Source organism: Lemur catta, chromosome 3, assembly GCF_020740605.2.
Source record: "Lemur catta isolate mLemCat1 chromosome 3, mLemCat1.pri, whole genome shotgun sequence".
NCBI classification, from domain to species: Eukaryota; Metazoa; Chordata; class Mammalia; order Primates; family Lemuridae; genus Lemur; species Lemur catta.
Window position 1 is genome coordinate 46,801,396 of NC_059130.1, and position 22,290 is coordinate 46,823,685.

General features: G+C 37.1%; 1 protein-coding gene across 2 annotated transcripts; it reads right to left on the bottom strand.

The window, feature by feature from the left end:
* Positions 1-265: 265 nt before the first annotated feature.
* RTCA (RNA 3'-terminal phosphate cyclase) lies at positions 266-21,846 on the bottom strand. 2 transcript variants are annotated; one of them, XM_045547442.1, is made up of 11 exons: positions 21,589-21,846; positions 21,379-21,479; positions 19,618-19,761; positions 16,465-16,588; positions 15,065-15,123; positions 13,294-13,435; positions 12,906-13,030; positions 11,884-11,942; positions 5,153-5,247; positions 3,813-3,917; positions 266-641 (listed from the first exon to the last, which is right to left on the bottom strand). In XM_045547442.1, exons 1-11 carry the CDS (start codon positions 21,631-21,633, stop codon positions 540-542), a joined length of 1,101 nt encoding a protein of 366 aa, XP_045403398.1. In that variant the 5' UTR covers positions 21,634-21,846; the 3' UTR covers positions 266-539. The 2 variants fall into 2 exon arrangements, with proteins under 2 accessions (XP_045403398.1, XP_045403399.1); XM_045547443.1 differs by lacking the exon at positions 21,589-21,846 and having other exon boundaries at positions 19,618-19,776; positions 21,379-21,466.
* Positions 21,847-22,290: the final 444 nt, after the last annotated feature.

A 22,290-nucleotide genomic window follows, 5' to 3' on the forward strand; every position in this document is an offset into this window, starting at 1 on the left:
TTTTGCAACTCTAAATGTTTCACTTCCAAAACAGACTCAACAGATTTAAATTCAATAAATATTTACCAAGTCCACACTAGGTAGAAGGGACATATAATTAGAATGAGAGAATACCTATTAAATGTTACCATGGACACAGCAAGTACACTTGCATAAAGTTGTCTCATTATACTTTAGATGAGATTTCAGCAAAGTGATTAGAATTATATATAAATTACAGATCAAAATTATATCTCTGACTTTATTACATAAAAAAGAAACACACTTCAGGTATAAAGATATTTTATTTCAATACTTTAATATTGAAGTCAGCTATCATACATATCCACCAACTCTCATATTTCATTGTCCATATCTCAGGAGATATTCAAAGTGAGATTAATTTGATGAAGCATTCTCAGCAAATCTACAACATTGAACTTCATCTCCAAATTTAAGTCAGGTCTTTTAATAGGTTACTTCCTATTCATCGTTTTACAGTATTTATGAAATGAATTAGTGCAATACATCATCGAGGTATCATTTAAGAGGCAAATACCCTATAGATTTGGATTTGTCATCCCAATTCCTTGGCATTCAATAATATAAGTGTCTTTCGAGGCATCTTCTTCATCTTCTGATTTCTTCACAGTAAATTTTGCCTGAAATCAGAAAAGTATTTATTTAGTATGTAAGCACTATGAAGAGGGATAGAGGAAAGAGCCTATAACTCCAGCTTAAGTAGGCAGAGTTAATGTCAAGCTTGTTTTATTGAAAAACCTACAGAGACACAAAGATGAAATGATTCCTGAGAAATTCAATAGCCTAGACATAAAATATTTTGTTTTGGAACCATGGTTCTTGTTCAGAAGTATACATACCTGCGGAGTTTTGTCAGAATATATATGCCTCTATACCCACTGACCCAGAATCCCCAGGAGTGTGGTCTAGGCAAATACTAATTTTGAAATCTCAACTGCTCCATTATAATGCACCTCCACACCCCACTCCCTAAAATTTTTCTAAAACATGGCACTAAAACATTTGTGCTTTTATCCTGTCAAGTATCAAATTATTCTTTAATTTCCCTAAGCTTTTCTTGCTAATTTAATTCCCTAAATATTTAATTCAAAAGATCTAGTTCAGAGAAGGTAGGTGGGGAGGAGGGGTGGTAATGGTGATTAACATCTTCCTTCATCTTTATTGGGTTTAACATTGTATTTTTCACTTATTAATTAAATTTGGCTTAGAAATATTTGATCTCTATCACTGTATTTTGGAAACATAATTATTTTTAAAGCAAATGTGAGTCATTTTAACAAAACTGAATTGAAATCAAAACTAGTCAGGCACAGTTGCACACACTTGTTATCACAGCTACTCAGGAGGCTGAGATAGGAGGATCACTTGAGCCCAGGAATTCAAGACCAGGGTAACACAGCAAGACTTAGTTAGTCTCAAAAAAAACCCCAACTCAAATCAACTGAGTAGGTTGACTTGAATTTGTGGAAAAGGGATGTTAAGTATGCCTAAAATCTTAAGATTCTTTGAAATACAATTTGAAAACCATTCCTCTGGGGCCTTACTGAACAGTAGTATGTTCACAAATTCTTTCGGTTCAGTATTATGTGGCAGTGTACTGACACACAGTGGACATCTGAAATTATTGCTGAATGAATAAACATTGAATTGTGAGCTAGATAACTACATTATTTATGTAGTTACAAATATGTGTGTATGTATATTTTCCAAATTACAAGCATATGTAAATACAAAGCTCAAGTAGCCGTTATGGAAGGCATTTTTAGCCTATATATAAACCTAAGTACAAATATTTAGAGTTGGAAGGAGACTTAAAGTCTCTGAATTTGCAGATAACTAACAACTATCTGCACTGCGATATAGGAAGGTGAAGAAACTTGCCCCAAGTCACCCAGTTAAAACACACAAAGCTGAACAAGAGAAGAGAGCTATACTTTCCAGTTCACAGCACTTTCCATTATGTACACACTGCAAATAACACGTTTACTATATCTAAAGTACTTTTTATCTAAAGTAAAAAGTGAACACTATAATGAATAAAACTTGATCCCTGTCAGGTGCAGTTGCTCATGTCTATAATCCCAGCACTTTGGGAGGCTGAGGCAGGAGGACTGCTTGAGCCCTGGAGTTCAAGGCTGTAGTAAGCTATGATCAATCACACCACTGCACTCCAGTGTGGGCAACAAAGCAGGACCCTGTCTCTAAAGAACAAAATAAAATAAAACAACTCAATCTCTGCTGTCAAGGAGATCAATTTACAAAGGGTGATAGACAAGTAGTAGTTACAACCACAGCATAAGTAGAATTAAAATGAATAAACTGGCCGGGCGCGGTGGCTCACGCCTGTAATCCTAGCACTCTGGGAGGCCAAGGCGGGTGGATCGCTCGAGGTCAGGAGTTCGAGACCAGCCTGAGCAAGAGTGAGACCCCGTCTCTACTAAAAATAGAAAGAAATTATCTGGCCAACTAAAAATATATATAGAAAAAAATTAGCCGGGCATGGTGGCACATGCCTGTAGTCCCAGCTACTTGGGGGGCTGAGGCAGTAGGATCGCTTGAGCCCAGGAATTTGAGGTTGCTGTGAGCTAGGCTGACGCCACGGCACTCACTCCAACCCAGGCAACAGAGCGAGACTCTGTCTCAAAAAAAAAATAAATAAATAAAATAAAATAAAATAAAATGAACTTTCTTGACATGACATCAACTATAATTTGCCTTCAATTTCCACCAGTCTTTTCCTACAATTTAGCCAAAACCTATCTATGCTTCCTGATAAAAAAAAAAAAAAATAGTATATATTATTAAGAATCATACAAATAGGAGTAAGAGCAACAGTGGTTTTCTGTTTGGTACACTTCTGTAATGATCAAATAAATGCTTAAGATCAGCACCTTCCCTTATAAAATTTTGAGTCATAAATTTTTTAATTACTTTATAAAATTACATTATAAAGAATATAGCAAAATGGAAATATGATACATCTTACTGAAAAAGGCAAGAAATAAAGCTGCATGCATTAACTGTAAGAAATGCAAAGAGAAATAATTTGGGAGAGGGAAAAATACCTAAATGTCAACAGTGGTTTTACTGGAAAGGAAGAATTACAGGCAGGTTTTCCCCCCAATTTTCTATATCTTCTATAAGAAATTAGATTAGTTTCATGATAAAATATACATATTGATCATTTTCTAAAAATTAAGAATCCTGTAGAAAAGGTATGAATATGAGCTTATATACAGATACATCCTTTTTCATTAAAAACTGTAAATTTACTCTTCTTGTTTTCAGAGGACTGGTGAATATCAGAATTTCAGCAAATATTCTATTCTACCAATAGAAGAAAATAAAATATTTAAAATTTTACATAAATATTTAAGTTTATAGCCAACTATGAATCCCTTGTGATTGGATAACATAGTTAATAACATAACATCTTTACCTACTCTCTTAAGGCACAAGGGTTATAACATGGGCTTTGAAGTATGCTTTCCCAGGTTTGCTCAAAGCCCAGCTCTGCCACTAAAAAACTATGTGACCTTTAACAATTAAATTAATCTCTCTGCCTCACTTTACTCATATGTAAAATGGTAATAATAATAAATGGCCACCCACAATGGTTATATAGAGGTAAAGTGATTCAGATAAATTGTTCAATTAGCTGTGTCTATCACACAAGGAAGTACTCAGTAAGTGATAGCAATTATGATTACTATTAATTTTTCTGCTAACTAAAAGTTAACCCAAAATTTGCCACAATAAAAATCAATTACTCTTTCTGATGGAATACTCACCTTTGCTAGTTGTTCAGCAAAATGTATAGCTGTTTGCGTATGGAGTGTAACTGGTCCTGTTTTTATTCTGGAAACTCCATTGGCTAAAGCCATGAAAATAATCAGCTATTTAAAAAAGAACAAGAAAAAAAATCTCACACATTTACTAATATTTGAAGTCATAATACCACTGCTACCCATAATGAAAATACTAGAAATCAAAATATTAATAGCTAAAAAAGAATTTTTATTTCTTTAGTTTTCCGAAGTCCTTAGAAAATGATAGAAAATTTGTGTTACCCCAAGTCTGTGGTATGGCCCAGAAATGCTTAGTTACAGTTCTCAACATAGAATTTTTAAAATTAATATTTACAAATAAAATATGGAGTTAAGTTATTATATACAAATTTATATGTTATATAAAGTGCTATATATACTTTATATATTTTTATATAAACATATATGTATAAAAATATATAATTAGACCAACTATCTCTGCAAGCTGGTATATTTAATAGGACCAGTATTCCACTCTATAAAATTACATTTTAACAGGTGAACAAATAGACTAATATAGAATTACTGGGAGTATTAAAAGGAGACCTGGGCAAGAAGGAAGAGACTAGAAAATAACAGAATCCATCTGAAGAAACCGGGCAAGAAATCTTGAGGAATACATTTCTAAATGTAAAGACTGTGCTCACTTGGGATTAAAGAGAGAAAAGTATGCTAGAAACGAAAATCTATAAAGACAGTAGACTACAAAAAGATCTTATTTGGAAATATACAACAGCATTTTTCAATATGAGTGAATCTGCTAAGTTTGAGAGGTCTACAACCCCTCTATGTGGAGAAGTTGATAGAGGGAATAAAATGAGTGAGGAGTTAAGGAGAAAGGCCTTGGCTAGAGACAGAAATTTGGGAGTTGTCAGCACACAAACTGTACTTATGCCATGAGAATGGACAAAATAACTGAGGGAGTGGCCATAGATAAAGAAAAGAGGCATAAGCCTGAGCCTAGGGGGCTCATCAAAATTTAAAAGTTGACAAGATGAAAATGAGAACAATAAACTAGCAAAGGAAACTAGAAAGTATGGCCAGTGAGGTAGGAAGATAATAATATTTCAGAAACCAAATGAAGAAAGTATTTCAAGAAGGAAGGAGTGATCAAATGCTGAACACAAGTCCCGTAAGATAAGGACTGAAATTTGAAGATTATAAATTCCAGAATTTGAAAAATGACTGCAGTAGGACTTGCTAATTAGTGTCTGAAAGTCAATGATTAAAATTTATATTCAATCTAATTATCATACATTCAAATCTAATAGTCTAGAAGATTTTTATCCTAAAAGCGTCATTACCTGATCTTGCAGATATTCATCCACAGTACCACCATGTCTAAGATTTGCTAATAGCATTTCAGCAGCATCAATTCCAACCTTGTCTGCATTTACACCTTAAGACAAGCACAATGTAAAAAAAAAAACCCAAAAAACTAATTACTAAAAGGCAAAAGGTTTAATCGATACATCCCAGTTAGCAACAGTATACATTTTTTAGGCCTCTGAACTCACCTAATATACCTTTTAGAATAAGATCTCTAGTTATTTAATCTTTTGAGAGCTTGGCATATGCAAATACTTTGTATCTTTAAATGAACTAGTGTAGGAAAACATAGACCGCTTTGGCCCTGTTTAAAACGTATTAATTACAAAACCAGTTTATAACCCTCTAATGCTATACCTCAATTTCAAAATTTACAGCTTGTGATTTATACATGTTACAATTAATCTGCAGGCAATTCTATCAGAATTTAAGAATTTTTTTAAAAGTCAGGAAATTAAGTTTTATCTAAAGAAGCGCAATATAACATTCTCAGATCAAACATTTTAGAGTTTTATTTCCTTTAAGATTTGAACAGGTATATCTTATTTTGAATATAAGTCAGAATACTTACTGCCTTGCCCTACTTCCTGCCTCTACACACATACCCCAAATCTTTGGTACAACACTGAATACAAAATAAGTCTGTCAGAAGCAGTGAAATGTCACAGTATTCTTTTAAGGTATTTATTCTAAACTAAAAAATCCTTGGCTACAAATAAAAATGTCTTTTTTTTTGTTTGAGGCAGCGTCTCGCTCTGTTGCCCAGCTAGAGTGAAGTGGCATCATCATAGCTCACTGCAACCTCAAACTCCTGGACTCAAGCAATCCTCCTGCCTCAGCTTCACAAAGTGCTAGGATTACAGGCACGAGCCACTATACCTGATGAAAATGTCTTTAAAAAATGAGAATGTGGTTAATTTTGTTTCTGTTTTATATTTGCAAATTTATTTGATTATATATATATATCTTGATAAAATTTTCTGAAAAGTGGAAATTTCAGAATTTTAACTCTATTTTTCCTTATAGCAATTATAACACTATAATAAACATACTCTCTTTATATCATCATCAACTGATCAAGTATTTACATGACTGAATGAATGGTTTGGAATATGTGGTATGCATCCGGACTTCCTGGGTAAGCTCCTTAGCCTCTGCCATTTCCTCTTGGAGATGGAGATGATAACTACATTGCAAAAGTGTTATAGAAATTAGAAATAATATTTATAAAGCATCCATTAACAAGACCAGTACATAAAAAGCTATTAATAATAATACAGGTTGAGTATCCCCTATCTGAAATGTTTGGGAAAGTGTTTCAGACTTCAGAGATTTTTGGATTTTGGAATATTTGCATATACATAATGAAACACCTTGGGGATGGGACCCAAATCTAACCATGAAATTCATTTATCCTTCATATATACCTTATATTCATAGGCTGAAAGTTATTTTATACAATATTTTAAATAATTTTGTGCATAAAACAAAGTTTATATTAAGCACTTTTTGTGGAATTTTGCACTTGTGACATCATGTTGATGCTCAAAATGTTTCAGATTTTGGAGAATTTCACATTTCGGATTAGGGATGCTCAACCTAGTAGTATTGATCACCCACTACGTATATATCATGTTATGTAACAGAAACCAGTTGCTGTGCTAAGGAGACATTAAAGAAATACTCGTATATTAGAGAATTTGAGGATAATTAAGTGCTAAGCTCTACTGTATAAACTGTATATGTAAAATGAGTTCAGAAAAGATTGTAAGTTCTACAATAATTTGAGAAAGTTTCACGGAGCATGAAGGACTTAAGTGAGTCCTTGAAAAACAGCTAAAAGCAGGATGGAGGATATGAAGGAGAAAGAAAGAACTTCTGGCTTTGTATTACCAGAGAGCAGTAGAAACACTGAAGTTTTCTGCCACATGGCAAAACCATTCACGTTCTTTCCTACCCAGCCCCCTTAATAGTGAACAACAGTATGAATGGAGCTACAAGAGTACCAGCCATTACTAGCAGTCTGTGGCAACAGAAAAGAATGAAGAAAATATGAGAATTTTGCTTATTAGTATTATGCCCCCCCCAAAAGAGCAAAAATCCCAATTTTTTCTGAAATCTTAATGCTTTAATTGACAAATAGTCTTCTAATGTATCAGATGTTTCTTTAAAAAAAGGTCTCAAAGACTTATTTTAGGACATCAGAGAGATGCCATGAATTACTATATACACTGAATGAGGTGCTTACATTAAGTGAGGCAATTTCCATCCAAAGGAAATATGGATTAACCAGAGGCATAATTCATTTTAGCAGATTATTTTGTTCCCATAGTAAAGAACATAACTAACTGAAAGACAGGAGTAACTTAAAAATTTACAGATATTCAATAATGAAAGACAAAATACATCCTGTCCATAATACTATATCACCTAAAGTTGGAAGTGATCCTTAATATGTAGATCATCGTCCAATTTCATTTTTCAGATAAGGAAAGCCCAGAGTCACTACATAGGGTAATGCTAAACATAGGACTAAAATTTAAGTTTTCTTGTTCTCAGTTTAGTGCCGTCTATTATAATACACTGCCTCAACCTAAAACAGCAAACCGGGTGTGGTGGCACATGCCTATAGCCCCAGCTATGGGAGATTGAGGTGGGAGGATAGCTTAAGCCCAGGAGTTCAAGGTTGCAGTGAGTTATGATCTGCCACTGTACTCCAGCCTGGTGACAAAGAAAGATACTGTCTCTTAAAATCAAAATAAATAAATAAAACAGCAAGATTCTCTCAGACAACAAAACCTTACCTATTTTTTTTTTTAATATACGAGTAAAGAATGTTATAACTAGGGATTTTAGAGATTCTCTAGGCTAATACTCTCACTTAACAGATAAGGAAACTAAGATGAAAATAGTTTTAGTAACTAAGACAATGACAAAAGCATGAAGAGTTACAAATTCCTGCCTCTACCATATACAGTGGCATTGACAAACAGCCAATGTGGCTTTTGGTGATAATTCTTAGATGTTAGGATTCAAGGTCTTATTGTTTTCTAGTTAATTTAAATCAGAAATGCAAGAGGATCTGCATAATGGAGGCCATGACATTCTTTCTGGAATCCTTAATATACACAAACTAGAATAAGAGAGAAGACCTCAAGTCACCTTCACATTCACTAATGACATCTCATTCAACTGACGTGCCTGACAGAGAACAAGGGAGGATTCCTGCTGCTCTCTCCTCTCTATTCTCCCTACCACTGTAAGTCTAAAAATAAGTATTCTGCACTCTACAAGTGTGTTGTCCAAAGACAACTTTAAAGTATAAGTTGTTTTATATGACAAAGTGAGAAAAAAATGTTGATAGAATATCAAAAAAAATTTTCAGGTCTGGCAAACAAATGCCCTGTATTGCTGATAGAGCAACGGCACCTTTACAGTCTCAGTGCAATATATCTAAAATTGTCATCTACCCTAGCAAACTAACCCTACCTCCTATATTCACAAGTTGTAACTGTACCCAGCTATCTAAGCTAGATACCTAGAAGGTCATTCTTTATTTGCCTTCCTCACCTCCCATATCCGATTGATCACACTAAATTGTCTATTCACCTCTGTAAATATGCTTATATCAGTACCCACCTCTCTGACCCAGCATTCCTTAGTGTGGGCCCTCACCACTCTGACCGGAATACAATAGACTCTTATCTTCCTGCCTCCAGAATAGCTTTCTTCTAATTCTCTACATGGCTATCAGAATTACTTTTCCAAAAATCTTGTATCACATCCCTCCTTAAAATTTTTCCGTTTTCAGGCCAGGCGTGGTGGCTCACGCCTGTAATCCTAGCACTCTGGGAGGCCGAAGCGGGTGGATCACTCGAGGTCAGGAGTTCGAGACCAGCCTGAGCGAGACCCCGTCTCTACTAAAAATAGAAATAAAATTATCTGGACAACTAAAAATATATATAGAAAAAAAAAATTAGCCGGGCATGGTGGCGCATGCCTGTAGTCCCAGCTACTAGGGAGGCTGAGGCAGTAGGATCGCTTAAGCCCAGGAGATTGAGGTTGCTGTGAGCTAGGTTGACGCCACGGCACTCACTCTAGCCCGGGCAACAAAGTGAGACTCTGTCTCAAAAAAAAAAAAATTTTCCATTTTCAGAATGAAACCTAAACTCTTTTATATAGCCTATAGCCTTTCAGACTCTGGCCTCTGTCAACCTCTCTATTCTCATCTCCCTCCATTCCCCAACCCAGACCCTGTATTCATATATGCTTGCAGTTGCCCAAACACAGAAGAATACATTTTTATGTCAACACTTTCCTATGTCCTTCCTCCTAGCTCTCACTTTTCTATCCAGCCAATTTCTATTTATCCACAGAGCCTACTGGAGGACCACTGAATGGCAGAAGCCAGACTTGGGGTCAATCAGCCTCCAAAGAAGGATTCACTTTTCTTCACCTATGTCCTATACTTGGGGATACCACTATCATAGCATCAGTCTGTCTCCTCTGCCAGACTAAGCTAGGAGGTAGGAAAAGTAGCTCTCACTCTGAATCCCTGGTACCCCAGACTAGGTACCCATCGTGGCACACTGTGGTACCCTAGGATAGTATAAACAAACTGAACTCACATTTTCCCCAATGGCTGCCAAGTACTTACTATTTGTAACATGTCTACTCCTAGTCTCTTTGTATTATCTTTGCTTCCCAAGACTCTTGTAGATACTGCATGCTGTAGCTCAGTATCCACGCTGATTTTTCACTGCAGCTAATACATAATTAGTATATACCAAATACATATTTTTACTTATTTATTTTTTGTTTTAGAGATGGGGTCTCGCTCTTGCTCAGGCTGGTCTCAAACTCCTGAACTCAAGCAATCCCCACACCTGACTCGGCCTCCCAGAGTGCTAGGATTACAGGCATGAGCCACCACGCCCGCCCCAAATATATATTTTAGATCACTACTTCTCAACTTCAGTATACATTAAAAGTACCGGGAGAGCTTGTTAAAACACAGATTCCTGGGTCCTACTCCTAGAGATTCTAATTCAATAGGTTTTGGGTAGACCCCCAAATTTGTATTTCTAACAAAGTACCAGACAATGCAGATATGCTGCTCATCTGCCAACCACACTTTAAATAGCACAGTTTTAGACAGAATTCATTTATGTGAGGTCAACTAGAGATGATTTTACTTATGCCATTATGTTGAACAGATTAGATACCCAATCACTAATAGTATCTGAATCTACCAACTGAGCAGACTAAGACTACCTGAAAATTTTTGTATTAATAGTATTTTTGTATTAAGTATTAATAATGTGATTAAACAGAATAACCAGGGTAAGTATTTTTAAAGATGCTTCAAAGAATAAGGCAATCAACTACCATATAAACAGCTAGAAGTTCACCTAAAAGTGGCCTGGCTGACAAAAGTTAACTTTAAGTATTAATGAACAGATGCATGTATGTATCTCCTCTCTCTAATATGCCAAATCTTAAACAAATTTCCCTTTCACAAAGATATTCAATATTTTAAAATCACCAATGTAATAACTGATGCAAGGAAGAACCAATTGACATTAAAACCACTAGATGAAAGCTGCATGGGAGGATAATCAGACGGTCTCAAAGTATTATCCCAGATTACATATTCATTATAAACGGAAAAGGAACCTTTTATTAGCAGACAGATCTGGAGGACACCTCCTTAACCAAGTGATCACACTCAGTCTCACCAATGAAGGACAAACTGACATTATGTGCCCCTTGCTGTGATGGAGTGGAATGTACACTAAAATGTTTAATCTGAATATATCTAATCATGAGATAATCAGACAAATTCAAATTGTGGCAAATTCTGTGGGAAAATGGCCGGGACTTTTAAAAATGTCAATATCATTAAAGGAAAAAAAATAAACGGAATACTATGCATTAAAAAGAGAGCCTAGGCCTAGAAAGAAATTATATGGACAGCTAAAAATATATATAGAAAAAATTAGCCAGGCATGGTGGCGCATGCCTGTAGTCCCAGCTACTTGGAAGGCTGAGGCAGAAGGATCGCTTGAGCCCAGGAGGTTGAGGTTGCTGTGAGCTAGGCTGATGCCACGGCACTCATTCTAGCCTGGGCAACAGAGTGAGACTCTGTCTCAAAAAAAAAAAAAAAAAAAAAAAGAGAGAGCCTAAACAGACTTGACAAATTATGTGTGTACTCAAAAAAAAAAAAAAAAAAAAAAAACCGAAAAAACCACATTGCTCTAAAGAATATTTTGGAAACAACTCATGTATGAATATGTCTGGAGCATCTTAATATAATACAGACAAATTCTTCAGGTGTAAAATTGGTATTGTTCTTTGAGCATACATGCTGCAGTATTCAGGGGTCAGATATGGCACCTGCAACTTACACTGAAATGGTTCAGAAACATATACATGTAACTAAATATTTACAATGGGTGAATCTAGAAGAAGCATGTATGGATGACTAGTTGAACTAGTCATTCAACTTTTCTATAGGTTTGAAATTTTTCAAAGTATAAAGGTGGGAAAAAGACTGAAAATTTAATTGACTGTAAAACAGAAATCAGTTAACCATATCTTTTTAAACTTGTCATTCATTAGTGTGTAACATTCTAATCCTGATAGACTAAATTAATGAATTTTACAATAGCATTGGGAATCATGGGCCCCCTTCATTTATCTATACCTCGTTTACCAAGCGATGATCCAGCAAACAAACAGCCAGTGGATGTCTCAGCAATAATTCTATACAAGAAAAAAAAGTTATTACTACCTATGCTATAAATGTTCTAAAATTACATACAAACACAACACAGGAAAACAGAGACTGTTAAATAGGCAGAACTAAATCTGGCCAGCATATTGCAAAAGTGAAATTCTTCATATAGGGAAAGCAGCATGATTAACATTTTCCATTAGCCTCAATCAGGCCATTAGTATCCTTCAGCATTTGACTAGAAGTCACACCAGATTCTAATCCAAAAGAAAGAAATGCCCTCCTGCCCCATCCCCCTAACCCTACTGCCCCTGGAAGTTACCATATCATCAGCACTAAGTGGCACCATTTTACAGACATACAGGCTATAAAGTATTTTAGGATTATCTTAAGTAAAAAGGTTCTTATGCAGGCACTTTTGGTATTATTCTATAGCTTTCAGATAGTATTATCATAAGTAGAGCAAGCCTGTTAAACCCTTTAATAGAAATTCTGAATAAGAGGATTTGAAATTTAAATATCCATACATGATACTTTTATACTTCAAAAACATCAATTAAAGAATTTTTTAAACACTTAAATCTCTAACTTGTAATTAGATTAAAGTAATAGTTCTATACCAATTTTAAAGAGATCTTTGCCATATTTAATATTTGTGAATTGATTCACACTTGAAGTATTTTAAACAACTGCAAATATTTCTTGTAGGATCAGCTTCAAAGCCTAACTTCTGATTAGCTTAAACATTTAAGTTCACTATATAAACAAAAGGGATCTTACAATGTAATAAAAGGCAAACCATCTGTAGAAAAAATGCAAAATAATCATCTTAATTCACCATACTGTTGTTTTAGGTAGGAAAACCCTTAAAAATATAAACCTAAACTTCTTAAAAACTATAAATTTAAGCAAAAGAACTATGTCTTTAAATTAAATGGGATAATTATTTCAGGTCTCTCAACCAATGTCGAGGAAAAAGTATATTATCTCACATTATTCCATTTCCATTGCCATATGCTTGGTCTTTAGGTTCTTGAACAGGCTGGATGTTAACATACAAATCCCTAATCTCCTTTCTGATGCATCTAACAGCTGCTGCTGCCATATCTTTTGCTACCTATTTTTGCAAGACAGAAAAATAGAACAAAGTAATTACTGATTATTTGGAAATTGTTTTCAAGCCTTCAAAGACACATAAAACAACTCATAACTTTTACATGTAGTATTTAATAACTTGATTTTTAAGAGTAGAGCACTAATTTTTAAGAAAAATTTTACTAAAAATATTTAAAAATCAGTTTTTTCCATAATTTCAAAATTTAAATGATATAATACTTATCAAGATATACATATATTTCTAAGAATATCTAGACAACTTACTTTAAATGGCAGAACACCAGCAACAAAAGCTCTTCCATATATCTTAGTTACAGAGCCACGGTCAGTTAAATTTATTGGGTTCAATTGTTTAACTGGTGACATTCGGACAATCACTTCACCACCCCCTTTTGGGTAATATCCCCTATGAAAAGTATAACAAATACCCACATAAACTGATTGCATGACAAAAATGAAGCTCACTATTACAATAAAATAACATGTGAATGATATCCAAACATGTAATTCATGGAAAGGTCTAAATAATATTTTAGGTCTGTGCTGTACAATATTGGTAGCCTCAAGCTAAGTACAACTATTAAAATTAAAGAAAATTAAAAAATCTAGGTCCGGCATTGTGGCTCATGCCTGTAATCGCAGCACTTTGGAAGGACGAGGCAGGAGGATCACTTAAGGCCAGCCAGGGCAACATTGCGAGACCTCGTCTTTACAAAAAATTTAAAAATTAGCCAGGCATGGTGGCATGTGCCTGTGGTCCTAGCTACTCAGAAGGCTGAGGTAAGACAATCACTTGGAGCCCAGGAGTTTGAGGCCACAGTGAGCTATGATCACGTCACTGTACTCCAGCTTGGGCAACAGAATGAGACCCTGTCTCTGTGTCTCTCTCTTTCTCTATATATAAATAAAATAAAATAAAAGTCAGCTCCCAGGTTGCACTACCTCATTTCAAGTGCTCAACAGTCACATTTGGCTAGTAACTACAATATTGGACAGCACAGACAGGGACTATTTCCTTCAGTGCAGAAAGTTCTATTTGATAGTGCTGTTATAGAATATAAGTTAGACCTACCTATTTTGTTCCTGCTACTTTCCTGTGCCTAAAACAATGTCTGGCACATGGCAGGTGCTCAAATAAATATATGAATATTTAAGTAGCTAAACACTAATAAAATTTGAACTCAATTATTTAGTGTCATTTATTCTACAGCAGATACTAAGAACAACAAAAATCCTATCCTCAAGGTGCTGCTCACCATGTAGTAGGGAGATGGCTCCACACACTATACTAGAATACAAGTCAGGCTGTAAGGAAGACTACAACATAGGTATAAACATGAATTCCAATTGAGGTATGCACAAGAAATTACAAGTTTCATTTCGGGGAAAAAACAGGATTTCTAATTTTTTAGAGAGCAGGGAAAAAAATAACATGAAAAAAGACAAAGTCCAAAGGCAAAAAATATATTTAAGGAATAGCAAGCAATTATGTAGTTAGAATATATGGTATGTTGAAAGAAGGGAAGAGATGATGAAGATAAAAAGGTAAGTTGGAGTAAGTCTGCAAGCAAATACTTAAATGCCATGCCAAGAAATCTGGCTTTGTTACTGTGTAGCAACAGGGGAGCCTTAAAGAGAAATAACCTGAATGTAACAATGTGTTTCTTAGGAAAATAATTTTGATTGCATTGTGGAAGAGAATCCCATTTATGACACCACAGTGCCTAGTCCAGTTGTCTGTGCAGAGTGAGCATTTAATCTGTGCTGGGGCATGGAATAACATTTAGTATGAAGGTGACTCAATGTGAAAATTCCCCGGAAAATATTTTCCCAAGAAACAAATGAATATTACATATAACTGTTTTTATGTCCCTATGCCCGTTTATTGTTTTTAAGCCATAAAGTACATTTACTTCCCACAAGAATTATAATATGTTAAGTGGGTTCCAGAATGACAGTTCTCTTAAGGTTTATCTTTTCCACTATTTTTAGTACAAGTAATGAATCAAAAGGGCTAAGAAAATAAGAAACTCACCTCATTTTAATGTCACAATTAAACTGGAAACCAAATTTTTCAACAATTGGCTTGAAAACCTGAAAAATCAGTTTAATGTTATGTTAACCACCAGTATTCACCAATTCAACAAGTATATTTATTAAACAAAAGTGCTCTGCTGAGCTAGTAATTAGGTATTACAGGTAAATAGTGATAGAAGAATATGTAGGCTTTTTTTGTTAGATACACTTGCATGTCCCTGATTAACTCAATGTTAAACTTTTAAATTTAGATTCTTACCAGTTTTTTCATTTGAAAAATGGAAATCCAAATATTCTTCAACAGATGAATGGATGGAGATTGGTACACCCATATAATAAAACACTTACAAGTTTTAATTGCTGATATAAGCAACACGGATGAATCTCAAATGTATTATGGTAAGCAAAAAAAAAAAAACAGACTCAAAGGCTACATGCAGTATTATACCTTTATATGACATTCTGAAAAAAAGCAAAACTATAACAGAAAACAGTACAGTAGTTATCAAGGGTTGGGGTGCAGGACTGATTACAAAGGGCTATGAAGGAATTGTTTAGAGTAATGGAACTATTCTGTATCTGGATTATGGTGGTTGATTCACAACTGTATATTTGTCAAAAATCACAGAACTGGGCTGGGCATGGTGGCTCACACCTGTAATCCCAGCACTTTGGGAGGCTGAGGCAAGAGGACCGCTTGAGGCCAGGAGTTTGAGACCAGCCTGGCCAACATAGATTCCACATCTACAAAAACACCCCAAAAAACAAAACTTTCTATTTGGAAAAAAATCACAGAATTGTACATTTAAAAGGGTGAATTTAATTAGTCGGGCATGGTGATGCACACCTATAATCCTAGCTACTTGGGAGGCTGAGGCAGGAGGATCTCTTGAGCCCAGGAGTTTGAGATTGCAGTGCGCTATGATCACACCACTGCACTCCAGCCTGGGTGACAGAACAAGACCTTATCTCAATCAATCAGTCAATAAAAGGGTGAATTTAATTATAAATAATGACACCTCAATAAACCTGGAGAAAAAAGATTATGCCATTTTCTCCCACTAGTTGTACAAGCATGCCACCATTGAGTTTTATCATTTAAAAATGTTTGCGTTTTCCTCCAAATTGTAATTCCTGCAGTTATTAAAAAAACTTATATAATGACTGATATAATTTATATATTAATAACACTTGAGGTTTTAAAGATTTCACTATGAACACTATTCTAAGATAGAATTAAAAAATTAAATATAATGCCTCATCCTCTCCTCCAACAGAAGTAAACACCATGAAGAAATAAACAGGAATGTACACAAAAACACCCAGGATACATTTAAATAGAGAATAGAGATTCAGAAGAACATGAGATCTCAGTTTGTCCACAATAAAAGCCCTTACCATTACTGTGTAATCAACCTGTGGTGCCATTTCAGCATTAGTTCCACCTTTCAAACGAAGTTCTGATGGAGAAGCAGCAAAGAGAACACAGGGCATTGAGACCTGCATTAAGAGGCACACACTCCTAAGGAGAAGGCAAAACAGGCTTAGCTGTATTTTCTTCTACAAGTCCCAAAAAAGCTATATTATTGCTCATCACTACTAACTAAAGCATAGACAACTAAGAAGGCAGGTACATGCCCTTGAGTTTAAACACTTCAAATCTGAATGTTTAAAAAAACACTTCAATATCTGAATGGCAAAATCCTGAATCTCAAAGACAGAAGGCCGGGTGCAGTGGCTCATGGCTGTAACCTCAGCACTTTGGGAGGTCAAGGGAGGAGGAATGCTTGAGGCCAGGAGTTCAAGATCAACCTGGGCAACAGAGCAAGATCTTGTGGCTACAAAAAATAAAAAAACTAGTAGCAGTTTATGAAAATGAATTCAAAACAGTCAAGGTCTAGAAATATTCAATTAATTATAGCTGACTTGCTACCTTGCACAAAGTCCTATTCCAGGTATCAAGTTAAGGTATAGTTCCCACTATTGTGGAATTCATGATATAATAATTTTTTTTTTTTTTGAGACAGGGTCTCGCTCTGTTGCCCTGGGTAGAGTGCAGAGGTGTAATCATAGTTTGATGCAGCTTCAAACCGAGAATAATATTTTATAAAGACTGATAACTGAATATTTTACATAGAAAAATTGTAGGGAAATAATCCTTCCTTTACTTGCCTCTGTTTGGTCCTTACAGTCAAATAATCTGAGAAATCATGAGAAACAGTTATGTAACAGGAAGAATTTTATAAAAGGAAAATTTGGTCATATTTTTCTAAATGAGCTGTTATCTCTCTTCTCCAAAGTTAAGGGAAAGCAATCATATTCCTAAGTAGACTGTAGTTTGAAATAGAATTCTATATAGCTTCTACCTACCAAAAGACAGACCTTTACTTAACTTGCTTACCACAAGGATGCATATGTACTGAACCAGAAAGCCACTATCACGGATAATGAATTTCATTAATTCAATAAATATTTATTGACTATGTAATGTGCTGTAATATTGTAAGAGAAAAATGTATGCAATATAATCCCTGTTCTCAAGGAGTTGAGCCTAGGAGCAAATCAAAAAAACTTGGAAATGTTTAGTTTATTATAAATCATAGGCTTATAGCTACTAGATTTCTCATTGTTTATTCTGAGTAATCCAACATATAAAGTGTTTCTTTTCTCTCCTTTAAAATCACATTCTAAGATTAAAATAGAAAAATCTTAATTTTAGGAATAAAGAATTGCAAAGACAAAGACAGACTGAGAAAATACATGGTACTATAATCACAATAAGGGATAAACATGAATAAGAAAGCGTGATAAAAAGTGAGTAAGGGCCGGGCGCGGTGGCTCACGCCTGTAATCCTAGCACTCTGGGAGGCCGAGGTGGGCGGATCGTTGGAGCTCAGGAGCTCGAGATCAGCCTGAGCAAGAGCAAGACCCCGTCTCTACTAAAAATAGAAAGAAATTATATGGACAGCTAAAAATATATATAGAAAAAATTAGCCGGACATGGTGGCGCATGCCTGTAGTCCCAGCTACTCGGGAGGCTGAGGCAGAAGGGTCGCTTGAGCCCAGGAGGTTGAGGGTGCTGTGAGCTAGGCTGATGCCACGGCACTCATTCTGGCCTGGGCAACAGAGTGAGACTCTGTCTCAAAAAAAAAAAAAAGTGAGTAAGATGTGTTTTCTTGCTAGGATTCTGCTTGCTTTAATCTCCTGAATGGAGCTGGATTATTAACTTTAAACTTATTTTCCATATATTCTAGTGGAGTAGGAGCCAGAAGGTCTAGATTCTAATTCTAGTTCTGACCCCAACTGTATGATCTTTGGTAAAACACTTAATCCCAGGGAGTCTTGACTTCCTCATTTATGAAGGGAAGGAAGAGTTAGAATACATGTTTCTTCTTGTACTTTCAAAATTCTATGATTCAACTTTAGCTCATTTTTAGACAATTGGTTAACTATGACTTTTTCCCTCTTTCTGTACAGGAAAACGCCTGAAATAATATGCTGACTATAAAGTAAGCTCAAAACTTTAATTTCCTTAGGAAATTTCTCACTTGGCAAAACTTACCTTAGGCCTTGCAGCAGGTCCCTTTTCACAGAGGTCTATTTAAATCATAATTCAAGTCTCAATTACCACTAAGCATTTTCTTAAACTAAAAAATCACAATTCATTAAAGCAGTCGTTTCTGAAACAAAATGGTATCAGGTTTACAGTAATATTTCTTAGCTCATCAAATTTCCTAACAAATGGAAAAATTGTGGTAAAACAAAACTGCCAATAATAGCAATCATCCAAAACAGCTAGAAAAGCAATACAAAAATTAATTGCTCTCCCTGTTTTATCAATAAAAGAAGGGATACTTAGAAAATAAGAACTCAATTTAATTGTTAAATATCTATTTTCCAATGGGAGAAAAAAATCAGGATTGTATCTAAAAATTTCTAGAGTTGCATAAGTATCTATTTAAAGACAACATATCTAGACCATAAGTAGCAGAATATGGTTTATAATTAGCGGTAAGCCAAGAACTCAATTTGCTACCATACAAAGACTATAGAACATAAAAACTGAAGTTGGTTTCAGATACTCAATTTCTTTTTTTCTTTTCTCTTTCTTTTTTTAGAGACAGGGTCTCAGAGTCTCGCTTTGTTGCCTAGGCTGGAGTACAGTGTTACGATCATAGCTTACTGTAACCTCAAATTTCTGGCCTCAAGCGATCCTCCTGCCTTGGCCTCCCAAAGTGCTGGGATTACAAGTGCTCGACGTACATGAGCCACTGTGCCAGGCCCAACTTCTAAATAATAAAAAGCAAAGAAACAAATATGCTACACCATACTACACACGTGAGAAAATTCCAGACACAATAATAGGTACAATTAACAAACATTTAGGTAGCTACAACTTTACATATATTGTCTCTAACCTTAAAAGGTAGGTTTCCCCATTGTAAAAGTGGGGAAATAAGCTCAAAGAAGTTAAGCAACTTGCCCGGAAAGTAGTAAAACCTGGATTTAAATCCAAAACCCATACTTAAATGAAATGTAAGTGACACATACCCTGCTGTCTTGGTATCTGCTGTGTGGATTCCACCTTTGATCTTCTCTGGTGTAAAGGTTATTTCTGTTGAGCCGATTTCTGCCCCCTCCAATTGCCCATCACACAAATCTCGAATCATTTCCAGTCCAGATAAATGTTGAGGCCTTCAGGTCATAATACTGCATCAAAACGTGTGCACTCAGACTACCTATATCCCCACATTTTACGACACATTTACAAAACTGCAATGGCAAGAAAACAGCAAGGTCTAACCACAGTAAGTGCCACATCTTCAATGTCAGCTTCCTTTTGGGTTTTTACGCACCTAGACTACCTGCTAGTAGGCATCATTTTAAGGGTCCCTTTGAGACCAATTATTTTGGCTATAAATGCATACACTGATGTATTGCTGCAAATTAGAAGTGTGCAAAAGAAGAAAACTAATAAAGCTACCTAATAGCTACCAGTCTCACTTGCACTTCACTGAATAATCTATGCTACCTGTATGTGCTGAACTGTGTTCCCCTCCCCCCAAATTCATATGCTGAAACCCTAACCTTCAGTATCTCAGAATGTGACTGTATTTGGAAATAGGACCTTTAAAGAGAATTAAGTTAAAATAAGGCCATTAACGTGGGTCCTAATACAATCTGACTGGTGTCCTTCTAAGAGATTAGGACATACAGGACACCAGGAGCACGGTGAAGGACCACCACGTGAAGAGGCAAGAAGACAGGCCTGGAACAGGCTTCTCCTCTTAATGGGCCTCAGAGGAAACCAACCCTGCCAGCACCTTGATCTTGGGACTTCAAGCCTCCAGAATTGTGAGAAAATAAATTTCTGCTGTTTAAAACACCCAGTGTGTGATATTTTGTTATGGCAGCCCTAGCAAACTAAGACAGTACATACCACAGCCTTAACGAACTGGATTGCTGCAAATAACTGCTATGACAAAGGGAATTAACACTGACATACATCAATTAATTTCCTTTGAATAATTTCAAAACCGATGGTGGATAAAAGACTGATTTATTAAAATGGAATATATACAGAACACATACATACAAAGGAACCAGTTTGGCTTCAATCTGGTCTTCTTCTATCAGGTGCATATACCTGAAACTTAACTAGTGGCATGTCCAGCCTCCCAGACAGAAGAAACAAGAAGGTCAAGCGTCAAGGTGTTTCTCTGTCCACAACAGATAATTCTGGCCATATTCACAGCTTTCTGGAGGCATGAACGAAAGCTGGAATAACGCATCTCGGGATCCTTTCCTGTTCTATGATTCTAAAATGTGCGGTAGCACATAATGCACTGGTTATCAAGTGGGGTTTCCTCTGGCCTCACAAGCATTTCTGCCCCATCTATCTTGCCGCTTATATGTGCTCTCCGGATCTTGGAATGCCCGATGAGGTGGGGAAACATTTTAAAAGATACCTCTTGAACAAAAGAGACAACTTCAGCCAAATAGAGAAAACACAGGCCTGTTTCTAAACTCGCCCCTCGAGGCTTTCAAGACCACACAACCCAAGCCACTGCCCAGGCAGAGCATTCCGCGGGTGGGAAGGGAGGTCCGAGCGCCACCCCGGCCCCCGCGGGACCCCGCGGCCCTAGTCCCCAGATCCCCCCAACGCGCGGCCGGGCCTTCTCGGCTCCACAGCTCAGACGCCGCATCCCCTAGTCCAGCGGCCTGGCCCGGATCCTGCGGCCCACACTGCCACCCCCAGCCCAGCGGCCCGGCGCCCAGGTCCCCAACTCCGCAGCAGCCACCCGGATTTACCTCAGTCCTGGCGTGCTGCGGCCGGCCCGGATCTTCTGCACCCGCAAGGGGAGGCCCAGGAGACAGCTCAGGGCCGTAGAGACTCTCAGGATTTGGCCGCCCTGCAAGGGTGGGGATGAGGGGAGAAGAGATGTAAGACCTTTAGACGTGAAAGCTCCGTCCTTAGCCTGGGTTGCACCCCCGCCGCTTTGCCTCCGGCTCCGCACTCACCCCTTCCATGATCCCGCCATCGACCTCCACCCGCTGCCCGGCCATGGGGGGCGCCCTGGGGCCCGGCCCGCAGCGACCAGGCCTTCGCCGGAACTGGAGGAAGATGACACACTGCCTCCCGCCCCGCAGCTCCGAAACCTCGGTCCAGGCCTGCAGCTGCCGGGGCCTGACTGGAAGGCGGAAGAAGTGACGCCTCCCAGGAAACTCTGTCAGCGGAAAAGAACGCCCCGCGGCGCGGACGGGCCGCAGCCAGTGCGCACGCGCGCAGCGCCGCCTAGAGCGGCTGCGCCGGCGCAATTCCCGCCCCTGCCTGGAAAGCCGCCAGGGAGGGAGCCGCGTAGGTGCGTTAAAGCGCCGTAGGACATGTGGCCGTGAAAGTCTTGTGCCCAGAACACTGCAAAATCTGCAGGGTGCAGAAAACCTCCTTTCAACTGTAACCAAATCCTCCAGTTGTCCCGCAGGCTCGTGCTTTATCTGTTTTCTCGAGGATCCTGGCATACGTTGAGCTGCAGACTCTTAGAGCTGAAGATGTAAGAAAGGTGCGCACTGTGCAATGCACCGGGCACCTTTTCTGTGGTCGAGTTTGCCTTCTCTGCAGCCTGTCTCTTGAAGTGTGTGTCCCTGGTACATCGATACTCTTAGCCTTTCATCCCTCGCGATAGGGGTGTGTGTGTGTGTGTGTGTGGACAGAGAATTATCTTT

Bases quoted from the DNA above. Each gene is read 5' to 3' on its own strand.
- RTCA (XM_045547442.1), bottom strand. From the start codon at position 21,633: ATGGCCGGGCAGCGGGTGGAGGTCGATGGCGGGATCATGGAAGGG. The intron at 19,762-21,378 runs GTAAATCCGGGT...TATGACCTGAAG, and splicing joins CGCAGCACGCCAGGACTGAG to GCCTCAACATTTATCTGGAC. The intron at 3,918-5,152 runs GTAATGACGCTT...TTTTTTAAATAG, and splicing joins ATGAATATCTGCAAGATCAG to CTGATTATTTTCATGGCTTT.